This window comes from Lithobates pipiens, unplaced genomic scaffold, assembly GCF_037356315.1.
Source record: "Lithobates pipiens isolate NorthernLeopardFrog02 unplaced genomic scaffold, aLitPip1_a1.2 Scaffold_28, whole genome shotgun sequence".
Lineage (NCBI taxonomy): Eukaryota > Metazoa > Chordata > Amphibia > Anura > Ranidae > Lithobates > Lithobates pipiens.
In genome coordinates this window covers 63832051-63855214 of record NW_027507789.1, presented here as the reverse complement: position 1 = coordinate 63855214, position 23164 = coordinate 63832051, and the positions used below count along the sequence as shown (strand labels likewise).

General features: G+C 44.4%; 1 protein-coding gene across 3 annotated transcripts in view; it reads right to left on the bottom strand.

The window, feature by feature from the left end:
- QRICH2 (glutamine rich 2) overlaps positions 1–22938 on the bottom strand; it is a 145438-nt gene extending 122500 nt beyond the window's left edge. For 2 of the 3 annotated variants that reach the window (XM_077459316.1, XM_077459317.1), the window contains exon 1: positions 22090–22935. In XM_077459316.1, the coding sequence (XP_077315442.1) occupies positions 22090–22512 (423 nt within the window). In that variant the 5' untranslated portion in view covers positions 22513–22935. Of the gene's footprint in view, positions 1–22089 lie in introns of all 3 variants that reach the window. The other variant, XM_077459318.1, reaches the window with a different exon arrangement.
- Between the last annotated feature and the right edge of the window lie 226 nt (positions 22939–23164).

Below are 23164 nucleotides of genomic sequence, written 5' to 3'. Positions count from 1 at the left end.
AAGCAGAAGATCCTCACTGGCTATTGAACTTAAATTTTTTTTTGCTCGTCGTAAGCGTTCTTGAAGTTTGGGATTTCCGACAACGTTTGTGCGACTGTGTGTATGCAAGACAAGTTTGAGCCAACTCTTGGAAATAAATCCATGGTTTGGTTGTTGGAAATTCCGATCGTCTGTACGTGGCATTACATCGTCTTAAATCAGATGTGGCTTTTATACAGGAGTGCCATGGTCCTGCACAGAGTCCATTATGAACCCTGGAGGTCACTTACTGTTTTTAAAAGGCATGATGTCAAAGTCACCCTGGCAAATCTTGAAGTCTTTAATGACCACAAAGATGTCTTCATAAGTCAGACGCTAGCCTGCTTAGTGGATTTTGCCAAGGGGCAATTGATTGATGGGGGGGAGACCTGAACGTCCCCTTAATCCCATTTGAGGACACCTTCTCAGTTATGTCCTCTGTCTCCCCCTGGCTCTTGTAAACACGTCGCCCATTCTTTACATAAGAGCCAACTAATTGACGTGTGTCGCCTTTTACATCCCATTGAAAGATTTAACTTTCTATTTCCTGTCCCACAAGGTATACTCGTGCATGGACTACTTTTTAATACCTCACACTCAATTACGCACCTCCACCATAGGCTCCATTACATGGTCTGACCATTCCTCGGTATTCCTGTCCTAGGCTCTCACTGACTCCATTCATCCAGGTCCAAAATCTGGAGGCTGAATGAAAGCCTCCTGCAGGACAACGCAGTGCTTGCGGATGTCACTCGGGAACTAGATTTTTATTTCAGAACCAACGATACATCTGCCTGTGACCCAGGTATTGTTTAGGAGGCACACAAAGTGGTCATTCACGTTGTGCTTATCAAGCATGGGGCAAGGCTCAAGCGACAACGTACCAAACAGTTAACATTGTTGGAGGATTTGAAGGCCCTAGAAGCCCATCATAAACATGCACCATCTCCCTTCCTAGAAAGAACTCCTCACCTGGAGTACACAAATTACAGACCTCCTGCAATTCAAAGCCAAAGCGGGGCTGCAGATCTGCCGGAAAGTGTTGTAGGAGTCTGGTAATAAATTAGACAGGATGCTAGCTAGATCTCAGAGAGAACAGAAACTGGTGACCTATGTGCCTTATCTGACACCGCACGTGGACCCAAGGTTACAATGCCTCATGATGTAGCAAGGGAGTTTGAGGAATTTTATAACTCGCTATACAATTTGACAATTATTGGAACACAGATTCCTACCTGTCCTCCTCCCATATGCCCCAACTATCGACTGCAGATAAGGAAACCTTAGAAGACCCCCATCACCACAGAGGAACTCCAAAGAGCCATAGGAGCCACTAAACCGGGGAAGGCACCCAGATGGCCTTACCATCCAATATCTTGCTACCCTCTCTTGCCCCATTCATGGTCAAACTGTTTAAACGCACTAGGTTCTACCGCAACATTTGCAACAGACATCTTACAGGCCCATATATGAGTGATCCCTAGGAAGGGCAAAGATTCAACAAGCCAATTTCGTTGCTCTTCACAGAAATCTTGGTAAATAGGATTCAACACCTTCTTCCGAGCCTAGTCCATTTAGATCAAGTAGGCTTGAGATAACACCACCAAGATCCAAAATGTATTACATGTAGCCAACAAATCCCGCACCCAATGTATGTTCCTTAGTACTGACGTGGAGAAGGCCTTTGACAGGGTGAACTGGAGTATCATGCTTTCAGTTTTAAAGTATGCTGGCTTCAGCACCAATATGCTTCAATGAAATTCCACAATTTACTCTCACCCCTCAGCTCGATTTAGAGCCAATGGGGTTCTGCCGGAACCCTTTAAGATTACCAATGGGACGCAACAAGGATGCCCATTGTTGCCCCTCATCTTCACCCTGCCACTGGGACCTTTTTTATGTACCGTACATTTAAACCCGGACGTAACTGTCATGGCGGTCGGAGATGCCCAACACAAAATCTCGGCTTACGCTGACAACATGTTATTCTCCCCCGCGAATCCCCTGATCTCACTCCCGAACCAGATGAAAGAAATTGAGAGATATGGAGCCCTCCCCAATTTCCAAATCTGAAGCAATGGGAATCAACCTCCCACAGCCGACTCTCACAACTCCAGAGCAACTTTAAATTAAAATGGAACAGCACGGCACTGACATACTTGGGCACGCTTATCCCTTCCAACATATCCAAATAAATCGAACTAAACTTTTCTCCACTACTGAAAAGAGTCAGAGCGCTATTGGAAAAACGGAACATGGACTCCACTCGTGGTTTGGACGCTGCAACATTCTCAAAATGAGTATCCTTCCTAACTTCCTATATCTCCTACAGGCTCTACCATTTCATATACAATCTAACTACTTCAACCCGATCCAAGAGGTATTTTTTGCATTCATATGGGCCCATAAATGCCCACGATTGAAACGCAGCCAGCTCACACTACCTAAACAATATGGGAGACTGGCAGTGCCAAACATACGCAAATACTACCAGGCTATACACCTAAGTAGACTCCTTGATTGGAATAGACACAGTGACTTCAAATTATGAAGAAAGAAAAACCACCGCTCCAAGATAGCCCTCCAGGGCAAAAGCTCTTCCTCCTATCAATGAGCCCCAGGTGCTGGCTGATACACACACAATAGGCAGGTAGTCAGAACAAAACTCTGGATAGCCACACACTGGAAAAAGACTTGAAATCCCATGTTTTATTGAAACATTGTAGGTCACATCACATCAGATAATCCAGAGCAAAAAGAAAAGGGGGGTGCAATAATTCTGACACATTTCGCACTGGAATCAGTGCTTACTCATAGCTTATATGTAAATAATGTGTATATATGTGTGAGAGAGAGACTATTGCTTTAAGGATTTGTAATGCACTTGCTTGTTTTATTTTTTTAGACACAGTTTTCAGTCTATGATGACCTTCACCACCAAATAAGAAGCAACAGTTTACTCCCCTTTACTCCAAGAAATGGACCGTCTTATCTAACTGGTCTGATCCAGTACTGTCATGGTGGCACCCATGTTTTCTTTCACTTTCGATCAGCCACATGATGTAACCACCTACTTAACTGTTCCCTTGCTGTTAAGAAGATATGAATGCTGATTGGACTAAACTATATATGTAATATTATTGATACCTTGTCTTATATGACCCATCATAGTTACATAGTTAGTCTTATATGACCCATCATAGTTACATACTTAGTAAGGTTGAATAAAGACACCAGTCCATCCAGTTCAACCTGAGTGAGTGTCTACAATTGTCCCTATACCTGTACATTGTACATCGCACACTCACATTGGTCCCTACCCTCAAGGAGCCCAAAATTCAAGCCAATTAACCTAACTGCATGTCTTTGGCATGTGGAAAGAAACCGGAGTACACGCAGGCACAGGGAGAACATGCAAACTCCAGGCAGGTAGTGTCGTGGTTGGGATTTGAACTAGGCGAGAGTGCTAACCACTACACCACTGTGTTGCTCATAATTTCTTTTATGTCTATTTGATACCTATGCTTATTACATGTAGTACGCCACACACACACACACACACACATTATATATATTGTTAACCCTTTCCTGTTTCCCTACCCATCCCAGTTTTTGCCAGGACACTCACCCTCAGGCTTGAGAGCTTAAAAAGAAACTATTTTTCTGCAAACTCTGAGACGTTGTTTTGTGGGCAGGGGGATGATGTAGCACCCTAGAATTTAGGCAGTGTTGCTCCTCACAAATTTACTTGTTCAGGAAAAATTATCCTTGTTGATCATTAGAGATCTATTGATTTCTCCCTAAGTTTGGCCTTGTTGCACTTTTCTCATCTACCACTAGGTGGCCGGGTACTTGGTGGTGCTAGATACGAAAAGGGCAACACAAGGTCAGGTTATGGGTATATAGGGTATCTCAGCCAATGGGCAGGGGTTTTCTTGGATCCCTTGGCCTGCTGGGAGAGCCTATATATTCAGGTGATCTGTGTTCTGTGCCACCTGGACAGCTGTCTGGATGAACATGTGTTATACTGGCCTGGCTGCTGGAGATTGGGCCTATCCCTGGCACATTTGGCTACTAGGCTGTCTGATGGCCTATCCAGAAGCAGGAGAACAGCACAGGGTTGGGACTGCGGTTTGCAGACCAACCAAAAGTGCCGGTTCTGCCGTTCAGAGAACCTGTCGTGGTCAGAGGTAGAAGGGAAGCTGTCACCACAGTAAGGGACCAATCACCTTATTATCAGGGACCACAGAGAGTAACTGAAGCAAGTACCGGAGCAGCATTCTCACCAACCGGGGATGGTAAAGAATCGGGAAACTTCAGTGGTTATCAAATCAGGGACCCAGCTAGCGGAGGTGATGCTTGCAGAGCAGCCTTGTGTGTCAAACCAGGGACTGAGCGGGCTAGTAGGGTGAAGCTTGAGAGGTATCTTGTGTGCCAAGCTAGGGTCCCAGCAAAGAGGCGGGGGGGGGGGGGTGACGCTTGGGGAAGATACCACAGCAAAGATTGGAGGAGCTCAAGGGATTCAGCGACAGTGAATCAAAAGATCTAGTGAAAGACCAGGAGCTCAGTGGGCTGAAGAACTACAAGGAGAGGTTGTAGTAAAAGATAAAGGATTTGTTATGTTTGTGTTAGGAATTGTTAAAGACTGGTATGGTATATGGTATAAAAATGGTATAGACAAACCTTCACATGGGGTAATGGAGGAGAAAAACAGAACAGAGAAAATCAATAATGATCGGGCAGGATGCCCAATATGGCTAAAAAAGATCAAATCAGGAGCCTGTCAATGTCTTTGGGCACTTGGGGAGGATTGTGCAGCAGGGGGGCATTGGATCACTGGGCCAGTACTAATAATATACAGTATATTGAGTTGGCGACCCTGAGTGGATATACAGCACCATTCAGACTTTAGTGGGACCCATAGTCAGGGACACATAGTGAGTATTATATAGCTACCTGATCCCAGTTTGGACCTGAAATCACAGTCTACCACAGGAAACTGTTCCAGCACTGAACTGACTCTCTGGACTCTTTTGTAGTTCGGAAATCTCACAACTACTTTTTACAATAGCCACCAATCCATGAGGCCGACTTTGCATGGTACGCTTTCTTTAACCCATAAAAATCTGACCATACTATGAAAAGGCCAGTTGGTTGTGTTTTCCCACAGTCTAATTCCGCGTACACACGACCGGAATTTTCGGCAGACTATGTCTGATGATCTTCCCGACGGACTTTCGGCGGAGTTCCGACTTTCCGAACTAACTAACTTGGTCACACATGAATGGACTAAGTCAGTTCGAAAGTCCTTTCATTTTGAACGTGATGATGTAAATGGGACTAAACAAGGAAGTTCAATAGCCAGTAGCCAATAGCTTCCCTTGCGTCATATTTGGTCCATTGGACCAACACATAGAGGAACGGTTTTCACGATTTTAGTCCGTCGGATAGATTTGAAACATGTTCTATTTCTAGGTCCGTCTGATTTTTTTTTTTTTTGAAAAACGATCGGACTAGCCCACACACGATCGGATTGTCTGATGGACTTATCCCTTCGGACCTAGTCTGCCGGAAATTCCGGTTGTGTGTGCGCAGCATAAAAGGTCCCAGTCCTCCCCAATGGGCACCTTTAGGTACTAATTCTTCAAACAACTTCATGTCTCTCACAATGAGCAAGTTTGTAGTGCGTATTCCTCTTTTCTGGTTATCTATTACATCTTACATGCCATGTCTCACGTACCTAATCATTAACTTGTGACCCACTGATGCAATCAAACATCTCATCTTTCCAGATTCAGCTACATTAATGCATTCTAAATGACTGGTGCCAAGGGAAGTGTATCACTATATTACCAAATTATCAGCAGGCAACAACCTAAATTCTGCACGTGCCGTTTCCTTAGCTAGCACGCCATAAATTACTGGGACCTTCCTCACTACCAAGAAAACTGGATTGGCATACTTTTATTTCCACATCAGGTGGACAAAAAAATTTGTATTAAATAGGAATCTTGCAGGTAAAAGGAAAGAAAAGCCCAGAGCAAAAAATAATAAAATAAAAATAGCAGAGGGTTGACATGACAGGGGAAACAGGGTACATAAAATAAGAGGAATCACTCGATTAGGAGAGCCGTGGGGGAGGAGGGGACAGCATTAATAAAAGAATCCGACCCCTCTCCAGCATCACCACAGCATGCAGGAGCAAGATTCAGGTGACATGGCCAAAGTGGAGCAGCTGCAGGCTGAGTTTGCGGCCAGGGGAGCTGGATGGCTTCAGGCACAGCTAGCGCCGGTGCCGGGTGAGCAGGCCGCGGGTGCCAATACGTCCCGTGTGACACTGAGCTCTGTTGACATTTCTTGCGACCCTGTTGACTATTTGCAACAAAATGTTTGATAGTTCTATGATCACGCTTCTATATATCTTACCAATTTCAAGAGTGCTACATCCCTCTGAAAGACTTTTTAAAATTTTTGACTTTCCTTTCCTAACCCTGATAACATCCACAAAGTGTAAAATCATCAGTGCCCCCGGTTACATTGGAGGTGAGATTTCATCTCCTCCTCAACCCAAGTGTTACTAAATAATTGGTTTACTCTCTACTTCTGCGAATTCAGTTTATGGGAAGGATTAATCTTGATTTGTAATTTATCTTGTGTGATGTCACTCTATACATGGTCTCAAGGTTTATCAAGCATATATGTAATGTTGGTGTGTAGGTCCTTATATGTTATTTTCCAAGATCAATATACACTATCCAATGTGATATATATAATATGATTCAATATTGTGGATATTTATGTATTTTTTCCTTTTTATTATTTAAATTTTGTATTAGCACCTACCCAATACATCTTGAGGAAGCTATTAAAACTGTGAAACACGTTGACAAGAAAGCATGGAGGAGTTCATGTATCCAAATCTTTGATACCTATACACATTGCGTTTGTATCCCCTACGGATTATATATACTAGAATCTAGAGCCATACTTCCATGTCTATTCTATAGGGTATTTGTTGACCTTATCAGTAGGGTGTTTTTGTCCGTCCAATGTTATTGTAATAATTTTGTAATAAAGACTAAATTTACGTCGGTCCCTTTAAGCGGGAAAGCAGGCGTGTGCCCCTGCACAGCGGAGGTGCCGATGCTTGTAACCGGCGGTCGCTATGACCACCGGCCATGTGCAATGGCGGGCACGAGAGGCAGAACAGGGACGTGTGGGTGTGTGTGTGTGTAAACAAAAACATCCCAGTTCTGTGAGGTGAGGAGAGAGAGATTGTGAGTTTCTACGAGCTGGGAACCACAATTTCTCATCTCCTATAGTCAGTCCCATCTCCCACAGTTAGAACACACACATAGAGAACACAGTTAACCCCCTGATCGCCCCCTAGTGTTAACCCCTTCCCGTGACATTTATACCGCAATCAGTGCATTTTTATAGCACCGATCGCTGTATAATTGTCAATCGACCCAAAAAAGTGTCAAAAGTGTCTGATGTGTCCACCAGAATGTTGTAGTCTCGATAGAAATTGCAGATTGTCGCCATTACTAGTTAAAAAAAAGTTATAATAACAATGCCATAAATCTATCCCCTATTTTGTAAACGCTATAACTTTTGCACAAACCAATCAATATACTCTTTTTGTGATTTTTATTACCAATAAATACATATCGGCCTAAACTGAGAAAAATTAGCTTTTTAAAATAAAGAATGGGGCTATTTATTACAGCAAAAAGTACAAAATATTGTGTTTTTTTTCATAATTGCAGCTCTCTTTTTGTTTATAGCGCAAAAAATAAAAACTGTAGAGATGATCAAATGCCACCAAAAGAAATCTCTATATGTGGGGAAAAAAAGGACTTTAATTTTGTTTGTGTACAGAGGCACATGACTGCGCAGTTGTCAGTTAAAGTGACGCAGTATCGTATCGCAAAAAAGGGCCTGGTCATTGAGCAGTGATTAAACTCATTCAATCCTCTCTATGTAATTATTGGATGTTGGCATAGTGGGGGGTCTTCCCTTTCTATGTTCTTGGGTTTAGTTAAATTTTAAATTAACGAGTTGTTTTGCCATGTAGGCAATATTCATGTTCACTTTTAATAATATGAAGTCACACTAGTCATAGGAGACAGCTGATGGATGTATCAAACAGAATTTGTTACTGCAAAAGATTAGAGAGCTTTGCACAAAATAATGTGATGAGATATATATATATATATATATATATATATACACACACACACATACACACACATACACACACACACATACATATAAATAAATATAGTGATATGATAATTTATTTGCCCATTTACCAGGTATATATTCTTGTTCTGCAATGTTTGTTTGCCCTTTTCCAATATGGCTGCTGTGCTCTCTCTCACCAAGGATGAGGTCATCAAGAAGAGCAGAGGTTTTGTGGGTAAGTGGGTGGAGAGAGGGACATGTGACAGAAGGAAAAGAGTAAATTCCTGCTAAGAGAGAACAGTATGTGTAAATGCTGCAGCTTCACCTCACGGAGACAGATTGTTAAAGTGGAGGTCCACCCTAAAGTGGAACTTCCGCTCATTGGAACCCTCCCCCCCTCCGGCGCCACAATTGGCACCTTTCAGGGGGGAGGGGGGTGCAGGTACCTGTACAGTACAGGTATCTGCACCCACTTCCGGCGTAGATTCTGCAGAAGCTACGCCCCTTTCCGCAGAATCTACGCTCCTTTCTGAAGGTCCCCCGCTGCCTGCTGGGAAACACACGGATCCCAGAGACAGCGGGGACCATCCTTATTGCGCAGCGCTACTCGCGCATGCGCAGTAGGGAACCGGGAAATGAAGCCGCAAGGCTCCACTTCCTGATTCCCATACCCAAGATGGCAGCGGCAGCACCCGAGAGACGATCGAGAGATCGGCTTCGGGTGCCGACATCGCGGGCGCGCTGGGCGGGTAAGTGTTATTATTTTAAAAGTCAGCAGCTGCAGTATTTGTAGCTGCTGGCTTTAAAAAAAAACAAAAACGGCGGACTCCCACTTTAATGATTTCATATTCCTGTTTGGAAAATACTTTATGTTGGATGGTTCACTGAATGTTATTTCTTCAACAAATGGATTTTCAAATACAATACTGTGTGGATTACTGTCTACAGTGCCTTGCAAAAGTATTCACCCCACTTGGCATTTTTCATGTTTTGTTGCCTCACAACCTGGAATTACCATGGATTGTTTGAGGATTTGCATCGTTTAATTTACAGAACATGCCCACAACTTTGAAGATTTTATTTTTTTATTGTCAATGTGCATAACTATTCACCCCCCTAAAGTCAATACTTTGTAGAGCCACCTTTTGCGGCTGTCACATCTCCAAGTTGCTTTGGATAAGTCTCTATGAGCTTGTTGCCACATCTTACCACTGGGATTTTTGCCCATTCCTCCTTGCAAAACTGCTCCAGCTCCTTAAAGGAGTTGTAAAGGATTATTTTTTTTTTAAAACAAACATGTTATACTTACCTCCACTGTGCAGCTCGTTTTGCACAAAGTGGCCCCGAACCTGGTCTTCTGGGGTCCCTCGACGGCTGTCTCGGCTCCCTCCCACAAGGACTCCACAACTTCATGTGAGCTCCCTTGGATGATGTGGAGTGCTTGCTGGTGCGCTCCCGTGATACAGCCGGCAGCTATAGCCCACTCCCCGTGCGATGCGTCATTGGATGTGATTGACAGCAGTGCGAGCCAATGGCTGCGCTGCTTTCAATCCATCCACTGTAACCAATCAGTGGCCAGGCTGACCAGCGAAGAGGATGTCGGGGACGAGCGCGGGACTTTCGAGGGGTCAGGTAAGTATAACGGGGGGTTGGCAGTATTGCCAGATGATTTTTCACCTTAATACATAGAATGCATTGAGGTGAAAATACTTTTACCTTTACAACCCCTTTAAAGTTGGATAGTTTGCACTTGGGAACAGCGATCTTTAAGTCTGACCACAGATTTTCTATTGGATTGAGGTCTGGGCTTTGACTAGGCCATTCCAACACATTTACATGTTTCCCCTTAATCCACTCAAGTGTTGCTTTAGTAGTGTATTTGGGGTCATTGTCCTGCTGAAAGGTGAACCTCCGTCCTAGTCTCAAATCACACAGAGTAGTACAGGTTTTGCTCAAGAATATCCCTGTATTTAGCACCGTCCATCTTTCTCTCAACTCTGACCAGTTTCCCAGTCCTGACTGCTGAAAAACATCCCCATGGGATGATGCTGCCACCTTGTTTTACTGTGAGGATGGTGTTCTTTGGGTGATGTGATGTGTTGGGTTTGCGCCAGACCTATCGTTTTCTTTGATGGCCAAAAAGTAAAATTTTAGCCTCATCAGACCAGAGCACCTTCCTCCATCCATTTTGGGAGTCTCCCGTGTGCCTTTTCGCAAACTCAAAATGTGCCATTTTGTTTTTTGCTGAAAATAATGTTTTTCTTCTGGCAGCTCTGCCATAAAGCCCAACTCTATGGAGCGTACGGCTTATTGCTGTCCTATCTACAGATACTCCAGTCTCTGTTGTGGAACTCTGTAGCTCCTCCAAGTTTACCTTGGGTCTCTGTGCTGCCTCTCTGATTCATAGTTTCATAGTTAGTAAGGTTGAATAAAGACACCAGTCCATCCAGTTCAACCTGAGTGTCTACAATTGTCCCTATACCTGTACAGTTACACACTCACATTGGTCCCTACCCTCAAGGAGCCCACAATCCAAGGTCCCCATTCATATACTAGGGCCAATTTTGGACAGAAGCCAATTAACCTACCTGCATGTCTTTGGAGTGTGGGAGGAAACCGGAGTACCCGGAGGAAACCCACGCAAGCACAGGGAGAACATGCAAACTCCAGGCAGGTAGTGTCATGGTTGGGATTTGAACCAGTGACCCTTCTTACTGCTAGGTGAGAGTGCTAACCACTACACCACTGTGCCGCCCCTGATTAATGCCCTCCTTGCCTGATCCATGAGTTTTAGGGTGCGACCATCTCTTGGCAGGTGTGCTGTTGTGCCATGTTCTTTCCATTTGGTTAGGATAGATTTGATGGTGCCCTTAGGGATCAAAGGGGTCAAATACTTTTGCAAGGCACTGTATGTGAAGATATATTTCTGAATTGGGATTTCACTTGCTATTCACAAGCTCCAATTGAGTGGAGGCACTGCGCTTGTTAAGCCCCGTACACACTTTTTTACACACATCAGTTTTTCTGCTGAGTTTTTCCTTCAGATTTACCAAAACCATGTAATGCAGGGGGCCTGCCTGACTGCATACAATTTGAAACTCCTAAGGTTTGACCTCCAGAGGCGGCTCTCTAATTAGGAAAAGTAGGCGGTTGCCTAAGGCCTCACGGCCCCTAGTTTGCCTAATTAAAGAGCTGCGTTGATGGCGGATCCCCCCCGCCATCAGTACAGGGCTGAGTCCGCTCACCACCACATGGAGAGATAGCGGGAGCTCATTGATAGCTCCGGATCACAGCCAGGGAGAGCCGCTCAGAGCCAGCGCTGACACTTCCATCCTCCCCTCACAAGCAGGAGAGAGAGAGCTGGTAATGCTGCTGCTCCTCCTCCTCCTTCCATCCACTTCTCCTGTCTGCCCTGCTGACCCATCAGGGGATGAAGCCAGTTTCGGACCAAGTCCTGAACTTCCGGCACTGTGCTCCACTCAATGAGGATTCTTAACTGTGCCAGTCTGTTCCTCCGCTCAGCGCCTCTCTCCTCACCCGCCTTGGTAACTCTTTTTGCATTTGCTGCTTAGCCACTGTATACACAGTGAGGAGAAATCTGTAGAACCGCTCCACCTCTCAGCTCCGCCCCCCCCCACCCCAACTTCGTCTTTCAGGGTACCTTATTTCTGCCTGTAAGGCAATATAAATTATGTAGATCTTAAAGAGGGCAAGGGGTGCTGCTCTAAGGGGGGTCTTTGATGGAAGGGGTATCTTTCTTTCCTTCTGATCCCCCTGTACCTTGCCCACTTATCCTCTCTCTGTGCTGTGCCCTCCTGCTCCCTCCTTTACCTTAGTCTCTTGTACTGTCCTATACTCTCCTGTACTGTACCCTACTGCCCCGGTACTGTGCCCACTTACCCTCCTCCTGTGCTGTGCCCTCCTCCCCCCTGTACTGTGCCCATTTACCCTCCCCATGTGCTGTTCCCTCCTCCCCCCTGTTCTGTGCCCTCCTGCCCCCTGTATTGTCCACTTACCCTCCCGCCTGTTCCCTCCTGCTCCCCTGATACTGTACGCTCCTGCCCCCTGTATTGCCCACTTACCCTCCCCCTGTACTGTACCCTCCTACACTCTGTACTGTGCCCACTTACCCTCCCACTGTGCTCCACTCAATGAGGATTCTTAACTGTGCCAGTCTGTTCCTCCGCTCGGCGCCTCTCTCCTCACCCGCCTTGGTAACCCTTTTTGCATCTTCTGCTCAGCCACTGTATAGACAGTGAGGTGAAATCTGTAGAACCGCTCCACCTCTCAGCTCCGCCCCCCCCCCCCCCCCCCCTCCACCTAACTTTGGCTTTCAGAGTACCTTATTTCTGCCAGTAAGGCAATATAAATGATGTAGATCTTAAAGAAAGCAAGGGGTGCTGCTCTAAGGGGGGTCTCTGATATAAGGGGTGTCCTTCTTTCCTTGCCCAATTATCCTCTCTCTGTACTGTACCCTCCTGCTCCCTCCTTTACCTTACACTCTTGTACTGTCCTGTACCCTACTGGTCCGGTGCTGTGCCCACTTACCCTCCCGCCTGTGCCCTCCTGCTCCCCTGATACTGTACGGTCCTGCCCCCTGTATTGCCCACTTACCCTCCCCCTGTACTGTACCCTCCTACCCTCTGTACTGTGCCCACTTACCCTCCCCCTGTGGTGTGCCCTCCTGCCCACTGTACTGTGCCCACTTACCGCCACCCTGCTCTGTACCCTCCTGCTCCATACTGTGCCCACTTACCCCCCCATTCTGTGCCCTTCTGCTCCCCCCCTGTACTGTACCCACTTACCCTCCCCCTGTGCTGTGCCCTCCTTCTCCCCCTGTACTGTTCCCTCCTGCCCCCGTACTGTGTCCACTTACCCCCCGTTCTGTGCCTTCCTGCCCCCTGTACTATGCCCACTTACCCTCCACTGTACTGTGCCCACTTACCCTCCCCCCTGTGCTGTGCCCTCCTGCTCCCTCCTTTACTATACCCTCCTGCCCCCTGTACTGTGCCCACTTACCCTTCCCCTGTGCTGTGTCCTGCTCCCCCCTGTACTGTGTCCAATTACCCTCCTTATACAGTTAATTTTTATCACTTGAATTATTTTTCCCATTATGGGTGTGAGTGGAGCCTCGTGCCTAAGTTTTACTTAAGGCCCCACAAAGCCTAGAGCCGCCTCTGTTGACCTCATATTATATGGTTTTGGTAAATCTAAAGGCAAAACTCAGCACAAAAACTGATAGTGTGTATGGGGCAATCCTGCCCTGATCACACAGATTATGAAGACTCTGCTCCTTAATACTATACAGATGACACCATCATACTTCAGTAGCCGCAGAGAGAGAAAATAATATATAAATATATATATTTTTTTATATTACTTTTTCTATATTCTGGTGGCATTGAAATGTTGTTGAGTGTGTGGAAGAATGTAAAGTGACTGTGAATAATCAGAGAATATGCAGTATGGGAAATCCCTAATGAATATACAGGCTGTGATTTCTAGCTGTCTCCATAAACAGTTAACACACAGTAACAGACATTCCATCTCACATTGCAGTAATTACCAGTCTTAGTAACATAATGATGAGCTGTTTGTTGATGTTGAAGGCAGGTTATTATCTGTAATGAGACCCGAGGGTGTCTTGCTAAATAATTCAACTAGAGAAGTGACTGCATTTTGTACAGGAGAGAACAAGGAGGGAGGATGATTAAAGAGGAACTGCAGCCTGCTCACATAATTTGTAATAAAAACATCTTTGCCATTCTGAAGCTTCCCTCCAACCACTTTGCATATTATTTTATATAACCGTGATTCTGTACTTGCCAAATATGCTGCAGAAATCTCCCTCCACTAAGTCTAGCTGCATCCATTTTAACTGTGGGCAGCTGAAGCTGCTGCCTGTTCACTTTCTGGATTCACACAGAGGCACACCTTCAGCTCTGCAGCTCTCATTGGCCGTCTTATGACTCATCCCCCTCCCTTCCTGACAAACTCATGAGTGAGAGAGAGCTGTGCATGATGTCCTAAGCCTAGGTTTTTTTTTACCAGACAAGAAACAGGAAGTGGGTTGTATAAGGTATTTACTGGCAGAAAAAATATTTTACCATTGAAATTTAAAACTTTCAAAAAAAAAAGAAGGGCAGAAGATTTAATAGTTGGAAAGTTGAAAAAATGACTGAAGATCCGCTTTAATTAGTCCTGCATTATTGGGACAATTTATGTGTTTTAAGTTGGCCATACAATCATGGATCCAAATGTTAAAGTCACTGGTAAGGTAAGTGGTTATTTTTGAGATTGGTCTGTACATATACATTTAAAGGGGTTGTAAACCCTCATTTAAAAAAAATACATAAAAATAACAAACATGTCCTACTTACCTCCACAGTTCATTTTGCACAGAGTGGCCCCAATCCACTTGTTCTGGGGTCCCCCCTGGAGGCACTGGTAGCTCCTCCCCACATCAGGTGTCCACATCGTAGAAGCGTTCTCCTTGGTGAACACCCGTGCAGGTGCACTCCTGAGCCTTGCTTTTGCGTGTATTCACACAGAAAGCAGGACTTAGCCCTGGCACCAGCGTCATTGGATTTGATTAGCAGCAGCGGGAGCCAATGGCTGGGCTGCTTTCAATCTACCCAATCAGGACACCAATCAGGACACGAGGTGTGCTCTTTCCAGGCCAGAGAAAAACAGCATTCAGATAAGTAAAACGGGGGTTGCAGCACTACAGAAGGTTTTTCACCTTCATGCATAGAATGCATGAAGGTGAAAAACCTTGAGGGTTTACAACCCCCTTTCAGATCTGAAATACAGTATTTAATCAATTGGTATCCAATGATTCTGCTTCGGTTCAGTTCACCAACAGTTTCACGAATTTTGCAAAAAAAAATTTAAGTTTGTGAACCTTGCGGCAAACTCCACTGAAGTCTATGTGGGTGAATCTTACCATTCAATTATGGCCATTTGCAGAGCTAATAAGGAATTGAGGAAGAGTCAGACACTGCCATGGAGTACATGTATTAATTCCAGAATTGTTTTCTTTTTCTAACAGCTCTAACACACACTGACAATATGGGTTATCCATTTTTTTAATTGATTGGCCCTTGGGACTCATCTGACCGGGGCATAGGCTATGCATTGCATTATAGGTTGTTACTCATTTTGGATGGTTAAACTACAAAGTTTGTGCTTTGTGAACCCCAAAGATTCACCATGAACCAGTGGTAACAGGAAGCCCAAACCTCAACCCATTGGCATCAAAATCCTGGTCACATTTAGAGGCTATAAAAGCAGCCAACCAAGACCCAATAATTCGGACACCCTCACCCTACCTCCCAACTTTCTGAGATGGGAAAGAGGAGCACCTTTTAGCACAAAGTACGTAGAGATACGACACACCTCTAGTTACACAGACCACAAAGAGCTGATGTGAAAAAGCAATCGATTTCACCCCGATGCTTTTTTAAACCACTATGTTTGTTTTATTCTGGCTTTTCCCATTAACAGATTTTCAGATTTTGAGGCATTCAGACCAATTACTTATACGGATCTGAATGCCCCAGTATTTTTATTTTATTTATCAAAAGCAAGTTTCATGACAGAAAGACAGTGGGGGTTATTTACGAAAGGAAAATCCACTTTGCACTGCAAGTGCACTTGGAAGTGCAGTTGCTGTAGATCTGAAGGCAAGATCTGAAATGAGGGGAAGCTCTGCTGATTTTACCATCCAATCATCTGCAAGCTAAAATACTGTTTTGTATTTTCCTTGCATGTCCCCTCGGATCTACAGCGACTTTACTTCCAAGTGCACTTGTAGGGCAAAATGGATTTGCCCTTCGTAAATAACCCCCAATTAATGGCAATACATGCCATTCTGCAAAATACAGTAGTATGCTTCCAGTAATGCCCCAGTATTTTTTTCTAGGGGCACACTGGTCCATTTAGGTCTATAATGTTTAGCTATGTAAACAAAAACCTGTGATCATGGTCATGTGTTTGTGCTAACATTTACATGTGTACAATGTACATGGACCCTAACGGCTACAACCGCAGCTCAGGGTCGACGTAAATCATCGACAGTGAGCTGCTGCTGCTGATTACACACTGGTGCTGTTTACATCTCCCCTGTGAAAGAGTCATTCATGTGATGATGGTGGAAGTGCTGAAAGCAGAGGTCATTCTGCACAGGTGCCGCTGTATAAATGACTAATGCCGTGTACACACGACCGGACTTTCTGGCAGACTTGGTCCGGCGGACCCGAATCCGTCGAACAATTCGATCATGTGTGGGCTCCACCAGACTTTTTTCCCCAAAAGTCCGACGGACATGTTTCAAATCTATCCGACGGACTAAAAATCGGGAAAAAACGTTCCTTGTTTAGTCCCGTTTATGTCATCATGTTCAAAACGAACGGACTTTGGAACGGACTTAGTCCAAGCGTGTGTGGCCAAGTCCGTTTCATTCAGAAAGTCTGTCGGACCTCTGCCGAAAGTCCATTGGGAAGACCGTCGGACCTAGTCCGTCGAAAAGTCCGGTCGTGCGTACGCGGCATTATTCAGAGCCAACATGTGCAATTAGTGGTGGTGTCCACGGATTACAGACTATTGTTTACATGTCGGTCATGAGCAGTGGCGGCCTCATGTAAATCATTCACTAGGCAAGGAAGAAGTACTTATACAACCGGCCCATCTAAGTTATACAGACTGCATTGCCATATAGTTCAGATGCAGTACACCAGGGAGGATCCTACGGAAAATCTTGTACAGCCATGTGCATAAGTGGCAGAGGGATTTGGACCCAAAGGCGGGACAGTATTATGTACTAAACGCAAATCCACTTTGTACTAGAAATACACTTTGAAGTGCAGTTGCTGTAGATCTGAGGGGGCATGCAAGGAAAAAAAAAATCAATAAATGTGATTATTTTAGGGGGTGATTCTTTTCTATACCCACTGTATGCACTGTTTATTGCCGACGCTGCTGATTTGTTAATTCCAGTGTAGTGGTACAGAACTCTATTTTAAGTTACCTTGGCATTGTGGTTATACAGTCATGGCCGAAATTGTTGGCACCCCAGAAATTTTTCCAGAAAATCAAGTATTTCTCACAGAAAAGTATTGCAGCAACACGTTTTTCTATACACACGTTTAATCCCTTTGTGTGTATTGGAAAAAACATAAAAAGGGAGGAAAAAAGCAAATTGGACATAATGATACACAAAACTCCAAAAATGGGCTGGTCAAAACTCTTGGCACCCTTTCAAAATTGTGGATAAATAAGATTGTTTCAAGCATGTGATGCTCCTTTAAACTCACCTTGGGCAAGTAACAGGTGTGGGCAATATAAAAATCACACTTGAAAACGGATAAAAAGGAGAGAAGTTCACTTAGTCTTTGCATTGTGTGTGCCACACTAAGCATGGACAACAGAAAGAGGAGAAGAGAACTGTCTGAGGACTTGAGAACCAAAATTGTGGAAAAATAACAATCTCCAGGTTACAAGTCCATCTCCAGAGATCTAGATTTGCCTTTGTCCACAGTGCTCAAACTTATCAAGAAGTTTGCAACCCATGGCACTGTAGCTAATCTTTCTGGGTATGGACGGAAGAGAAAAAAAAATGGATGAAAGGCTGCAACGCAGGATAGTCCGGATGGTGGATAAGCAGCCCCAAACAAGTTCCAAAGAAATTCAAGCTGTCCTGCAGGCCCAGGGAGCATCAGTGTCAGCGCAAACTATCCATCAACATTTAAATTAAATTAAACACCATGGCCAAAATGTACTTGAGTAAGCTAAAATCCTTCTGGGAAAACGTTTTGTGGACAGATGAGACCAAGATGGAGCTTTTTGGTAAAGCACATCATTCTACTGTTTACCAAAAACAGAATGAGGCCTATAAAGAAAAGAACACAGTACCTACAGTGAAATATGGTGAGGGTTCAATGATGTTTTGGGGTTGTTCTGCTGCCTCTGGCACTGGGTGCCTTGAATGTGTGCAAGGCATCATGAAATCTGAGGATTACCAAGGGATTTTGGTTTGCACTGTAGAGCCCAGTGTCAGAAAGCTGGGTTTGCGTCCAAGATCTTGGATCTTCCAGGAGGACAATGACCCCAAATATACATCAAAAAGCACCCAGAAATGGATGGCAACAAAGTGCTGGAGAGTTCTAAAGTGGCCAGCAATGAGTCCAGATCTAAATCCCATTGAACACCTGTGGAGAGATCTTAAAATTGCTGTTGGGAAAAGGCGGACTTTCAATAAGAGAGACCTGGAGCAGTTTGCAAAGGAAGAGTGGTCCAAAATTCTGGGTGAGAGGTGTAAGAAGCTTATTGATGGTTATAGCAAGCAACTGATTTCAGTTATTTTTTCCAAAGGGTGTGCAACCAAATATTAAGTTAAGGGTGCCAAGAATTTTAACCAGCCCAATTTTGGAATTTTGTGGGACATTATGTCCAATTAGCTTTTTTTTGTTTTGTTCCAATACACACAAAGAGACTAAACATGTGTATAGCAAAACATGTGTTACTGCAATACTTTTCTGTGAGAAATACTTGATTTTCTGGAAAAATTTCTGGGGTGCCAACAATTCCGGCCATGACTATGTTCTAGCAGACTGTCTGAATCTACCTTCTGCGTGTTCATTTATGCCCAAATCACCCACTATTGTAACCCATACCAATTAGTTGACTTTATTTACAACTAAACAGTCTTGTGTCTATTTCCTGAGGCTTATTCACAGCTGAGTTAAAGGGTATCTATACCGCTGTTCTTATAAGTGCTTGCAGTAACATTCATTCAGCCATATGCATCAGAGGGGCTGAAGGTGTTCTTGTAGTCGAGGTGCAGAACAGAGAGCCCAGATTATCAAGCAGCTTCTGCAGGGGTAGCGCTGCACCTGTATAAATTCTATCTGAATATACTCCTTGCTGTTATTTCCTTAACCCCCATCTGGCTGCCTCCCAGCCCTTTAAGAGCTTCTGAATGCCGGGAGGTGGGCATTTGGGTCATGTGACTGCGGTGGAAACATGATTGTAAAGTATGCATCGGGAGCTTTCTGGTGACTGTGCTGGGAGTGCGCTCTCTCAGCACACAAAAGTGTTTACATAGGGCTGCATATAAGTGGCCTCTTGGTGTTTTAGTCCACCTGCCGAGAGGCCGCATATATACGCCATGTCGCTGGGAAGAGGTTACCTAAACATTAAAAATGTTGTAAACATGTTCGGTCCAGGAGAAAGAGTGAATCTCTAGCAGGGACACCATAAATAAAAACATGACAGGGGTTGGGACCCTTCCCAATTCCATCCAAAACAAAACAAAAAATAGTTTTAAATACTATTTAATTAAAACAGAAGAGAAAACTAAAAAGGGAAAAAAAGAAATTGGAAGGGAATTGGTGAATGACATTCTGTATATGGTGCTTTTATGAGGACAGCATTGTCAAGATTGTTTCTGGCTGTGGTTCGTAAATTATCAATGTTCCATATGGTTTAAATACCCTTTACACTACATTCTTTCGTGTGTGGGGGTCAAAATTCTCTCTTCTGCCTGGTTTCCAAGCAACATAAAACCACATCAGAAAAGGAGGCTACATTGGTCTCCATTGGTTGCGTCACTCCAGGCAGAACCATGACATTACTCATTTATTACCCTGTCCATCTGTAGTGCCAAGAGGTGGTCTAAAGGCTGGAATTATCCTGGCACCCCACAGTGTAATAAATATGACTTAAGCACCATATTGAGAGTAGACAATCTGGCAGCTACTGCATATTCTATTTTAAAACCCTTCGAGAAAATTGATGAAGGAACAATGGTGGACTAATTGGGCAGTACAATGCCACCATGGTATAAGTTCCTCATACCGACTAGATTCAACCACAAGGTCCTCCACTCCGCCAGGGTCTATTAGAGCTTCTAGTACATAGAAATAGTATGACAATGCTTACTTTGTTATTTGATTCGGATTCACACCTTTTAGCTCAGGGAAGCTGGACACATTTAAAGTTACCCTTTCAGGGTTTCAAAAACTTGCAAAGTCACTAACCTGTGAACAAAGCAATGTTATAGATTACGCTCTTAAGGCCCGTTTTCTGAAATTTTCATCTCTTGCCTCTGATCCGATTCCACACTTCCAGGTGTGAGGTACAGTGTGCCCCCCACTTGTCGCTTTGGTGCCTCCTGATGAACCCAACATCACTATTGTGTCCTGCAGCAACCAGGTGTCTGTGGGAGAAACCACAGTGCCCACCGGGGGGCACACGTTATTTGACCACCCTGAAAAGTCTAATTGGATTGGCACCAGGAGCTCTGCTACAGAGTGAAGTTTTAGCCAATGGGTCCACAGACAGTAAGATATTATACTGATTTATTTTAAGGTTAATGCCTTTGTAACTTTTTTGACCCTCTGAATAATTTGCTTTAAATATTAAAGCCCAACACCAGTCAAAATGGTTTTATTTAGCTTTAGGTAGAGCAGGGAAGGGTTAGAGTCTCTGTTTGCATCTATACAGGAAATGCTGAGAAATCTCTCTAAAAAGCCCACGAAAAAAAAATAAAAAAATGATAGCACAGAAGGTTTAGAACCTTTGAAAATATTTTTTTGCTTCCTAGTACTGTAGACCCCCATTGCTAGTGCAAGCATCATAGGGAGAGGAAGTGAGAAAAAATCTCCCCAGTGGAAAAACATACAGAAATTAAAACGTTAAAGTGGACCTTTACCCAATTAAAAAATTAGCTCCATCTGGCTCCTCTTCCTCCCACAATTAGAATCAGTTTTGGTGTTATTTCTCGTCTAGGCGCCCACCTTGCCGCCCCCTGGGATGTGCATGTTGCACCTCCCAGAAGGCAGTATCAGTAACACTTGTGTTTCAAGACCTGGCACAGACCAGTAGCATTTCCATGCATGCGGACACTGCACACAACCAGTGTTGGGTGCGCATGCTGCAGTACCCAGACAGGTCCTGATTACCTGGCAGAGACCTTCAGCACATCTGCAAACATGTAAGACATTCACATATGCTGGCACAGGTGAGGAGGAGCTGGGCCACAATAATGGGCACCAAGGTTTTCATTTGTTGCCACACTGCCACATAGTATTTATGCATAAAGCCAGCATTGCTGTTTTGTGCTATAAGTGCACTCACCCAGCGCCCCCGGCACCATGACCACGCTGTCACCAACATCTCCTGATTAGGGGATCACTGTGACAACCAATCACAGTGATCCCATTATCAGGAAGTGGGTGGAAAGGGCCCAGAGGGGGAGCTGGTAAGGGTTTCAGAAATCAAAAATAGTTGCTATGGACAACACTTCTGCTTTTTTTTTTTTTCAAATTCAGGAATGCTATATATGCTTCAAAGTTATTTTTTTTTATACTTATTAGTCTCACGCCGCTCATGCTTTTGCTACTAGTTGCTGCAATTAAAAACCTGGATATCTAAACTCTCTTTCTGACAGGTGTGAGTGCTTACCACTCTCTGAAAGGTGATCTTTGGTGGATCACTTGTCAGAGGATGATATAGTAGCGGCTACAAGGTGTTCGGGAGGCGCTGCTGCTGCCTCCCGATTGCTGTTTTTTGGGGTTTTTGTGCTTTTTTTTTTTTTTTTTACTTTCACATGGGAGTGTTACATTGTGCGACCACACCACAACTGGGAGGCAAGTGTTTTGTTTGCGGTTATGGTGCAGTCCCATCATGGTGAGTTTGACTCTAAGATAAATGACATAACTGTAAAGCATTATGTATAAAACCCTGTCAGACTGTAATGGCTACATTTGGCTGGGAGGACATGGGGCGGTAAAACCATGGCTCAGCTGCCTATTTTTACTGCCCCACAGCTGCCCATGTGAAAGAACCTTAAAAAGGTGTACGATCTGAAATATTTTTACTTACCTGGCATACTCCATCTTCATTAGCCTCAAGTCTCTTCTTCATCTGCATCATATTCCACATATCTTCTACTGGTGTACTGCCATCCTGCTGTGTTTTTGCTCTTCCCATCAGGTCCAGTGCAGTGGGCAAACTATTCAGTGCCTGTAACTGTTGCTCTAATTTCAAAATCTTTCGCTCCACCCGATGGTTGCCATTGGGCACCCAGTCATTCTGCCCCTCTTGGTCCATTGCCTTCACCGGCCCTTTAGGTGGATTGTATGGGCCGGTCTCTTCCTCTGGGATATTGGCTTTTACATCTTGGATGTTTAAATTCTTTATTATGGCGTGAAGAAGAGTGTGCAGGGCATTGAAATTAACGGCCCCGACTTCAGGTGTGCCAATGGATAAATTCACCAGATCGGAAAGGCTGATGACTGTTGCCATAACTCATTCGCTGGTTGAAATCACAGTTTTGGTAAGCCAGAAACCAGATCCCCTCTGAAAAACACAATGAGGAGCGATCAAGAGAGATACCCTTAAATTCTGAAGAGTGAAGAGCCAAGGCTCTGCCAGCTCCGGTGAGCACTGTGGTTTAGGGATCAGATCTTGTTATCTTATACCGGCTTCACTCTGCACAGTCTGTGCTAAGACCATGCCCTGGTGACTCCGACATCCTACAGGCTGTCCTATCGGGTTCACCAGTTTGAAGCCAATAGGCTATGAGAGGAGCCTAGACACTCCCATTGTTCACATAATAAGCAGCTGTACACTGGCTTCCCCTGTTGCTGGGAAACGCACAGTACAATTTTCACAAGACATGATCGTGCAGCACCGTCCTGGGCTACATATCAACAAGTCCAGTTTGCTTTCTTTCTTTTTAAAAGAAATCTGCCGCAACAGAATGAGGACTTTATAGCAAGAAATTAGGTGAGGTGACTTGTTTCCCCACCTGTCCGGGCCTGGATTACTGCAAAACCACAGGGCAATTAATAGATCAAGCTGTTCATTTTATTAACCGCTTACAGACCGGAAGATTTGGCTGCTGTGCAATACGGCACTGCATCATTTTAACTGACAATTGCGTGGTCGTGCGACG